Source organism: Triticum dicoccoides, chromosome 2A, assembly GCF_002162155.2.
Source record: "Triticum dicoccoides isolate Atlit2015 ecotype Zavitan chromosome 2A, WEW_v2.0, whole genome shotgun sequence".
Classification (NCBI taxonomy): domain Eukaryota; kingdom Viridiplantae; phylum Streptophyta; class Magnoliopsida; order Poales; family Poaceae; genus Triticum; species Triticum dicoccoides.
This window is the reverse complement of record NC_041382.1, coordinates 38,044,475-38,054,449: the sequence shown is the minus strand read 5'-3', so window position 1 is coordinate 38,054,449 and position 9,975 is coordinate 38,044,475. Positions and strand designations below refer to the sequence as shown.

Here is a 9,975-nt window from a genome sequence, read left to right as displayed (position 1 = left end):
GCGCCTCGCCTCGCCGATCGCCGAGGTACCGCTCCCCTCCCCCCGCTCCCTCCTCGCCGCCCCGTACTCACCCTCCCCACCGCGGTTGCCCGGCCTCGCCGTCCGCCGCCGCCTCCCCCACCCCGACCCCGACCCCGTACCCGTACCCTTACCAGCGTTCCCCGCTTCGGCCGGATCTGACGTTCTACGGTGAAATTTCTGCGGTTCGGTTGTGGGGAATTCGAGCTAGGGTTTGCGCGTACCAAGGCCCGCATCGTCGCGGCGTAACCCTAGAACCTCGAGGAAACAGGCCCGTGTTGGTACGATCAGATTTGCGTGTCTGGTCACATGTTTTGCGCTTTGATTTTCGCAGTAGTTTCGCTCGTATAATTGTTTATCTGGTCATACAGCTTTTGAAGGACTAGATTCGACCGAGTTCTTCTCGAAAAGTACTGAATTAGACAGATTGGTTTTTATTTTTTTTGTTTTTTATTGGAACTTGCACTGTTGTCTTGCACTATATGAGCGCTCTGGATCTTCAGTGCTAGCGGTGATGGTAGTATGGAATCATTACTCGTGTGCAGATACTGAAATCGTCGACGGTTATCTTTACCTCTGTTTGGAAATAGGCTAAATATTTCATCGTGTTCATTTCACAGATTAGATGACTGTTTCTTTATCCGAATTCTTGTTTGCAGATCGTATTTCTTCTTTTCACATTATTAATTCAGAATAATTGAATCAGTTTGCACACTATGTTTTCAGGATAAAAAAGGCTGTGATAAGAAATTGAGAATTGATGTTCTGGACTATCACTCCACTTCTTCTGTGAGGTATTTGTCTTGGACATGAAGTATTTTCTGCACATCCATTGCTCTTGATGGTGTTATCTGGTATTAGACAGGCCCTTGCAAATAGCCTTCATTTGTTTGAACTAGTTTGTTTCCCTGAAGTATGGCATCATTACTCATGTGTGGATACTTAATATCATGGACAGTTATCTTTGACCCAAGTTAGGAAATTGGCAAAATATTTCATCATGTTCATATTAAACAGATAAGATGACTGTTTTTCCCCTGGTTGCATAAACCAGGTAGCGCTTTATGCTGTTTTAATGATGAGACTTCAATTCATTCTTGATGACCTAAATCTGCATTACTGATGTGTTTAACGTTGTAAGAAGTTATTATGGAGATACATGTATTGCTTCATCTCAAAACATACACTGCTTCTATGCTAACCAATGTGGCAATGTTTGGAGTGATACAAGACTGGATTTATTGCTTTTGCAGTATTAATTCAGAACAATTGACTCAGTTTACATGCTTTGTTCCCAGGATAAAAGGTTGTGATAAGCAATTAAGCCTTGGTGTCCTGGATTGTCACTCCTCTTTTTCTGTGAGGTATTTATCTGGGACTTGAAATATTTTCTGAACATCCATTGCCTTTGATAGTGTAAACTGATATTTGTCAGACTATTACACTAGCTAATTATCATCAATTTTCCTGCAGTTGGCTTGGTTAATGTGTGCTTCGTGGTAAAGATGGCAGATAATGGTAAAGCAAAGTCAGGCTCAGGAGGAGCCTATACAATCAATCTAGAGACCTTCAGTAAGCGGCTTAAGGTGTTTTATGACCATTGGAACGGAAACAAGTCTGATCTTTGGGCTTCTTCTGATGCCATTGCAATTGCTACTCCGCCTCCTTCTGAGGATCTCCGTTATTTGAAATCCACAGCCCTGGATGTTTGGTTGCTTGGGTATGAATTTCCAGAAACCATAATTGTCTTCATGCAGAAGCAGATACATTTCTTATGCAGCCAGAAGAAAGCAAATCTCATTGGAACCCTCAAGGATGCTGCAAGTGAGGCTGTTGGTTCTGATATTGTCTTGCATGTGAAAAGCAAGAACGGGGATGGCATTGACCTGATGGATGACATACTGCGTGCTGTTTCTGCTCAGTCGAAATCTGACACTCCAGTTGTTGGTCACATTGCAAAAGAGGCACCTGAGGGTAAGCTCCTTGAAACATGGGCAGAAAAGTTAGCTGGTGGATCTGTACAACTTGCAGATGTAACACATGGGTTTTCTGAGCTTTTTGCCGTGAAAGACGCCACAGAGATCATATGTGTGAAGAAGGCTGCTTACCTAACTTCATCTGTGATGAAAAACTTTGTGGTACCGACCATGGAGAAGGTTATTGATGAGGAGAGAAAAGTCTCACACTCCTCATTGATGGATGACACAGAGAAGGTTATTCTTGATCCTTTGAAGGCCAAGGTGAAGTTGAAGCCTGAAAATATTGATATTTGCTACCCTCCTGTCTTCCAAAGTGGAGGGAAGTTTGATCTTAGGCCAGGTGCCTCCAGCAATGATGATTATCTCTACTATGATCCTGCAAGTATTATCATCTGTGCAATTGGGTCCAGGTACAGTAACTACTGTTCCAATGTTGCCAGAACATTTTTGATAGATGCTACCCCGGCACAGAGTAAGGCGTATGAGACACTTCTGAAAGCTCAGGAAGCTGCTTTAGCAGCATGTAAACCAGGCAATCAGATGTCTGCAGTTTTTAAGGCTGCAGTTGCAGTGTTTGAGAAGAATGCCCCTGAACTGCTTCCTAATCTAACAAAGTCAGCTGGAACTGGAATTGGCCTTGAGTTCCGAGAATCTGGCTTAAACTTGAATGCCAAGAATGACCGTCTGATAAAAGAGGGAATGATTTTCAATGTCAACCTTGGTTTGAGTAATATACAGGCAGAAACAAACAATGAGAAGACAAAGCAGTTCTCTTTGTTATTAGCTGATACAGCTTTAGTTAATGACAAGGCTGCAGAGATCTTGACCAATTGCTCCAAGGCTGTTAAAGATGTTGCGTATTCATTTAATGAAGATGAGGAGGAAGTTCCGAAGCCGAAGAGGGCTAAGGTTGAGCCAAATGGCGTGGAAGCACTACCATCCAAGGCAACACTTCGGTCAGACAACCAGGAGATGTCCAAGGAAGAGCTCCGGAGACAGCACCAGGCTGAACTTGCTCGTCAAAAGAATGAAGAGACTGCTAGAAGGCTTGCTGGGGGTGGTTCTGGTAATGGTGATGGCCGTGGTCCTTCTAGGAATTCAAATGAGCTTGTTGCGTACAAGAATGTGAATGATGTACCTTATTCGAGAGAGTTGGTGATACAAGTAGATCAGAGGAATGAAGCTGTTCTCTTACCTATATATGGCAGTATGGTCCCTTTCCATGTTTCTACTGTTAAGAGTGTGACCAGCCACCAGGACAACCGCACCTGCACTATCCGCATTTTCTTCAATGTACCTGGCATGCCATTCTCAAATGACAAAGATCTGAAGTCTCAAGGAGCGATCTACTTGAAAGAGATTACATTCCGCTCAAAGGATCCACGGCATAGCAGTGAAGTTGTCCAGCAGATCAAAACATTGAGGAGGCAAGTAGCTTCAAGGGAGTCAGAGAGAGCTGAAAGGGCCACCCTTGTTACCCAGGAGAAGCTCCAGCAGGCAAGCAACAAAACAAAGCAAATGAGGCTTAATGATGTCTGGATAAGGCCTCCATTTGGTGGTCGTGGGAGAAAGCTGACAGGAACTCTTGAGGCCCATGTTAATGGTTTCAGATATTCTACCTCACGGGCTGATGAGCGTGTGGATATCATGTATGGGAATATAAAACATGCTTTCTTCCAGCCAGCAGAGAAAGAAATGATTACTCTCCTTCATTTCCATCTGCATAATCATATCATGGTTGGAAACAAGAAGACGAAGGATGTGCAGTTTTATGTTGAAGTGATGGATGTTGTTCAAACTGTTGGTGGCAGCAGGAGGTCAGCCCTTGACCCTGATGAGATTGAAGAAGAGCAGCGTGAGAGGGACCGCAAAAACAGAATCAACATGGAGTTCCAGAACTATATCAACAAGGTTAACGACCACTGGTCGCAACCACAGTTCAAGGGGCTTGATCTGGAGTTTGACATCCCTCTTAGAGAGCTCGGGTTCCATGGTGTCCCGTATAAAGCTTCAGCTTTCATCATTCCAACTTCAACTTGTTTGGTTGAGCTGATTGAGACTCCCTTCCTGGTGGTGACCCTGGGTGAGATAGAGATTGTTAATCTGGAGAGGGTGGGCTTTGGAACAAAGAACTTTGACATGGCTATCGTGTTCAAGGACTTCAAGAAGGATGTTCTCCGCATCGACTCCATCCCGTCAACCTCACTTGACGCGATAAAGGAGTGGCTTGACACCACTGATCTCAAGTACTATGAGAGCAGGCTGAATCTGAACTGGCGCCCTATCCTGAAGACTATCATTGATGATCCCCAGAAGTTTGTTGACGATGGTGGCTGGGAGTTCCTGAACATGGAGGCAAGTGATTCTGAGGCAGAGGAAACAGAGGAATCAGACCAGGGGTATGAGCCTTCTGATGCTGAGCCTGAGTCTGAATCAGAAGAGGAAGACTCTGACAGCGCGTCGTTGGTGGAATCAGATGAGGATGAGGAAGAGGATTCTGATGAAGACTCTGAGGAAGAGAAGGGCAAGACCTGGGACGAGCTGGAGCGGGAGGCGACCAACGCGGACCGGGATCATGGCGCAGAGTCAGACAGCGAGGAAGAAAGGAGGCGCCGCAAGGTCAAGACCTTCAGCAAGTCCGGTGCACCACCGCAGCGTGGTCCTAGCAGCAGCAAGCATGCTCCGCTGCCGCAGCGTGGTGGCAGCAGCAGCGGCAACAAGTCTCGCCCGCCTCCCAGTAGCTCCAAGGGAGGGCCGCCCTCGAAGAAGCCGAAGTTCAGGTGATTGGTTCGTCTTGGTGGCGCCCTCTGAATCTGCCCTTTCGGGAGGCATGGTATTCGTATGGTTTGGTTGTAGCAGAAGCCTTGTTCGCTCTTTAGGCCGTCGTCGTACTCGTTTCTGCAGTAGCTTTGCTCGTACTATCGTTATAGTCAGTCAATCGGAACCTTGGTGAATTGTTATGTTGTTATTACCTAGCGTGTGTGACGAATCTCAAGACTTGTTTGTCGTTTGGATAAATTCATGCTGTTTCATCTGCTGTGTCATGGCCGATGTAATGCTTTATTGTAGATTGTCTGACACCCAGTTTGTATAAATTTCATTTGACATTTTTTTGCTCGTTTTTTGTGACTCTTCTCCTCCGCGGGACAAACATTTGGCTCCGTTACTAGTCCAGTTGCCAAAGGCTTTGTCCTGTGACGAGAATTTCAAGTCAGAAAAAATGTTGGATACAAACCTGCAAGTGTTTGGATGTGACTCAGAATAAACCAATGACACCATGCGAAGGACATGGCCGGTGGAGTGAGTGCCGGACCGGGAACCAACGGCGGCGAGCACTGTTCAGTCGTTACCCATCATTTTTTTTTGGGTTAAAGCAAGTTAGGCATTTCGCTCAGTACAACTATGGCAACGACCAAAAAGATAGGATCTGCTCCATTGGCAACGACCATAGATTTTTTTATGAGGAAAAAGGCCTTATATTACTCAAAGTCCACAAAATGTGGAATACAAATTGGGTCATTAACTCATAATAAAGTGCCGAGCAGGTTTTCCCTTCAAAAAAAAAAAACCCCACACATGACGCCTTGGAACTAAAGATAATCGACAACGGCTACAACATAGATAGTCGACAACGGCTACAACAATATCAAATCCCTCAAGCGCCCGGCCTGTCGCACCTTCTCAGGGCATGTACAATGGTTGATAAGATAGTCTTATCTTAAGTTTTGCATGTAATTTAAAGGTGACAACGAAAAATGTCTATAATGGGTCATCTCTTAGCCTTATCTTCAATGACTAGCAATTCCTAAAAATGTGATGAGACATATTATGCTAGGAGATCATCTCTTGTCTTATCTTAAATAAGAGAAGACAAGCCTTCTCTTATGAGTTCTCTTTTCTCCACCTCATCATTTATCCTACGTGACACTCCTAAGATAGCACCATTGTACATGCCTTCATTTTCTATGGCCCGCCAGATTTCCCGACAGACAAAGAGGTGTCCACCATCCTCCTCATTTCTGCCACAAGAAAGACATTTAGTGTCCTCTATTTGCACGCCTCTGGTCACAAGCTTTATCCGTGTTGCAAGAGAATTATGCGCCAGTCGCCATGTAAACATCTTAATCTTGTTCTGACACGGCATCTTCCAAATACGCCTCCAGTCCAGAACTTGTCCTCGCATACGTTTAGTGAGCCCTGGGCGCCCTGGCTCTGGCCAGCATCTCAATTGCTTGCAATTTCCTCTTAACTTAACTTGTATTCCGTCTGTAAAGAAATATAAGAGGGTTTAGACCACTATTTTAGTGATCTAAATGCTCTTATACTATCTTATAGGTCTGCTTGACAGAATGCGTGCCATTGTCATCAAAGTGCCAGGCTATGAAATCTTCAACACCTTCTCTCAGCAGGATTCCGAGGATGTGGTTGGCATCTTCCGGCTGAAAGACATCCCTAACAAGCTGCTCATCCCATTTAGCAGTGACCAGATTTATTACGTAGTTCACTTGCTTTATCCAGCAGAAAGAACCCCATTCCTTGGCGTTGTGACACGCCTAGACCATGCCTTTGGTAGCCATGGATCGCCCCAGATGTTCACACTCTGACCATCGACGATACGCCAAACATACCCCTGCAGTTTCACTAGCTCAAGCCCATGTACAAGGCTCCTCCAAGTATACGATATGCCGTCCTTTCGTGCAGCCCCACATATGTTTGACGTCAGTGTAGTATTTGGCCTGCAATACCTGACCACAAAGGGCTTTCTGGTCGCTCCATATTTACCTCAAAAGCATCGAAACAATGTATATCCCGGAAACCCAAACTATCTCTACAACCTCTAATCTCAGTGCGTAGATGTGGCTGCTCCTTTTATGCTAACGACGCAGGGCTTCGCCTAAGCACCATTATGATATAATCAAGGTGGATATGATGGAGGGGGGCATCGCACACGGCTAAAAGATCAATAATCAATTGTTGTGTCTATGGGGTGCCCCCCTGCCCCCGTATATAAAGGAGCAAGGGGAGGAGGCGGCCGGCCAGGGAGAGGCGCGCCAAGAGGGGGAGTCCTACTCCCACTAGGAGTAGGACTCCTCCTTTTTCTAGTAGGAGTAGGAGAGGGGGAAGGAAAGGGAGAGGAGGAGAAGGAAAGAGGGGGCCGACCCCCCTTGCCCTAAACCAATTCGGTTTGGGCCTTGGGGGCGTGCCCCACACTCCCCTTGCTGTCCTCTATTTCCACTAAGGCCCATGTAGGCCCATTAAACCCCCCGGGGGGTTCCGGTAACCCCCCGGCACTCCGGTATATGTCCGAAACCTTCCGGAAACTTTTCGGTGTCCGAACATAGTCGTCCAATTTATCGATCTTTACATATCGACCATTTCGAGACTCCTCGTCATGTCCGTGATCATATCCCCGACTCCAAACTACCTTCGGTACATCAAAACACAAAAACTCATAATACCGATCGTCACCGAACCTTAAGCGTGCGGACCCTACGGGTTCGAGAACTATGTAGACATGACCGAGACACGTCTCCGGTCAATAACCAATAGCGGAACCTAGATGCTCATATTGGCTCCCACATGATCTACGAAGATCTTTATCGGTCAAACCGCATAAAACATATGTTGTTCCCTTTGTCATCGGTATGTTACTTGCCCGAGATTCGATCGTCGGTATCTCAATACCTAGTTCAATCTCGTTACCGGCAAGTCTCTTTACTCATTCCGTAATACATCATCCCGCAACTAACTCATTAGTTACAATGCTTGCAAGGCTTATAGTGATGTGCATTACCGAGTGGGCCCAGAGATACCTCTCCGACAATCGGAGTGACAAATCCTAATCTCGAAATACGCCAACTCAACAAGTACCTTCGGAGACACCTGTAGAGCACCTTTATAATCACCCAGTTACATTATGATGTTTGGTAGCACACAAAGTGTTCCTCCAGTAAACAGGAGTTGCATAATATCATAGTCATAGGAACATGTATAAGTCATGAAGAAAGCAATAGCAACATACTAAACGATCAAGTGCTAAGCTGACGGAATGGGTCAAGTCAGTCACATCATTCTCTAATGATGTGATTCCGTTAATCAAATGACAACTCATGTCTATAGCTAGGAAACTTAACCATCTTTGATTCAACGAGCTAGTCAAGTAGAGGCATACTAGTGACACTCTGTTTGTCTATGTATTCACACATGTACTAAGTTTCCGGTTAATACAATTCTAGCATGAATAATAAACATTTATCATGATATAAGGAAATATAAATAACAACTTTATTATTGCCTCTAGGGCATATTTCCTTTAGTCTCCCACTAGCACTAGAATCAATAATCTAGTTCACATCGTTATGTGATTTAACACCAATATTTCACATATTTACGTGATTAGTTCACATATCCATGTGACTAACACCCAAAGGGTTTACTAGAGTCGATAATCTAGTTCACATCGCTATGTGATTAATACCCAAAGAGTGATCATGTTTTGCTTGTGAGAGAAGTTTAGTCAATGGGCCTGCCTCATTCAAAGCCGTATGTATTTTGCAAATTTTCTATGTCTACAATGCTTTGCATGGAGCTACTCTAGCTAATTGCTCCCACTTTCAATATGTATCTAGATCGAGACTTAGAGTCATCCAGATCGGTGTCAAAACTTGCATCGACGTAACTCTTTATGACGAACTCTTTGTCACCTCCATAATCGAGAAACATTTCCTTATTCCACTAAGGATATTTTTGGCCGTTGTCTAGTGATCCATTCCTGGATCACTATTGTACCCTCTTGCCAAACTTATGGTGAGGTACACAATAGGTCTGGTACACATCATGGCATACTTTATAGAACCTATGACTGAGGCATAGGGAATGACTTTTCATTCTCTTTCTATTTTCTGCCGTGGTCGGGTTTTGAGTCTTGACTCAACTTCACACCTTGCAACATAGGCAAGAACTCCTTTGACTGTTCTATTTTGAACTACTTCAAAATTTGTCAAGGTATGTACTCATTGAAAATATATCAAGCGTCTTGATCTATCTCTATAGATCTTGATGCTCAATATGTAAGTAGCTTCACCAAGGTCTTTCTTTGAAAAAAAACTTTTAAACACTCCTTTATGCTTTCCAGAAAATTCTACATTATTTTCGATCAACAATATGTCATTCACATATACTTATCAGAAATGATGTTGTAGCGACCAGACCACAAACGGTCCAATCGCTGTGCTCAGGTGTCATCCCTGGATCAGTAATGCTGAGACCACACAGTACTTGAAGGATTTATAACAAAGTAGCAATCACACACTTATTACATCGAGTGCCTCAAAAGAGAACTTATTACAATAAATATGGCTTAAGGCCATCTAATAACAATAACAGCGGAAGGCTTGGAAGATAAGTGAGTCCATCAACTCCAACAGCATCATTGAGTATAGAACCACGACCTAAAGGCACCTTAATCGTCGTCTGAAAAGTCTGCAACATTAACGTTGCAGCCCGAAATGGGTCAGCACATGGAATATGCTGGCAATGTAACACACAGAGAGCAATGAAAGAAATAAGGCTATACTATATGCATATATGGCTGGTGGAAAGCTCTATGGTTACAGTTTTGCGTAAAGCCAAATTTTCCCTACTACAAAGGAATAGATTTTATTTAACTATCATGGTAGTTGTTAAACATTGAGAATGGTTGACAGCATTCTCAATCCCAATTAAGCATCATCATTAAACAAAACCCAACAAAATTAATTTAAAGTAACATGATGAGATTCACATGATAATCCAGGTACTAGATACTCAAGATGTCCATAACCGGGGACACGGCTAACCATGATTAGTTTATACACTCTGCAGAGGTTTGCGCACTTTTCCCCACAAGACTCGATCTCCTCCGTTGGATTTCTCGCACTACATGGTGTTTGAGAAACGAATGACCGAGACATAGTCTTTCAGAAGCGCTAGCACCTTA

At 44.2% G+C, this 9,975-nt stretch overlaps 1 protein-coding gene across 2 annotated transcripts; it reads left to right on the top strand.

Moving 5' to 3' along the window:
* On the top strand, positions 1 to 5,108 carry LOC119353037 (FACT complex subunit SPT16). 2 transcript variants are annotated; one of them, XM_037619613.1, is made up of 4 exons: positions 1 to 25; positions 745 to 812; positions 1,317 to 1,382; positions 1,492 to 5,108. In XM_037619613.1, exon 4 carries the CDS (start codon positions 1,524 to 1,526, stop codon positions 4,779 to 4,781), a length of 3,258 nt encoding a protein of 1,085 aa, XP_037475510.1. In that variant the 5' UTR covers positions 1 to 25; positions 745 to 812; positions 1,317 to 1,382; positions 1,492 to 1,523; the 3' UTR covers positions 4,782 to 5,108. The 2 variants fall into 2 exon arrangements, with proteins under 2 accessions (XP_037475510.1, XP_037475511.1); XM_037619614.1 differs by lacking the exon at positions 1 to 25 and adding an exon at positions 173 to 299.
* Positions 5,109 to 9,975: the final 4,867 nt, after the last annotated feature.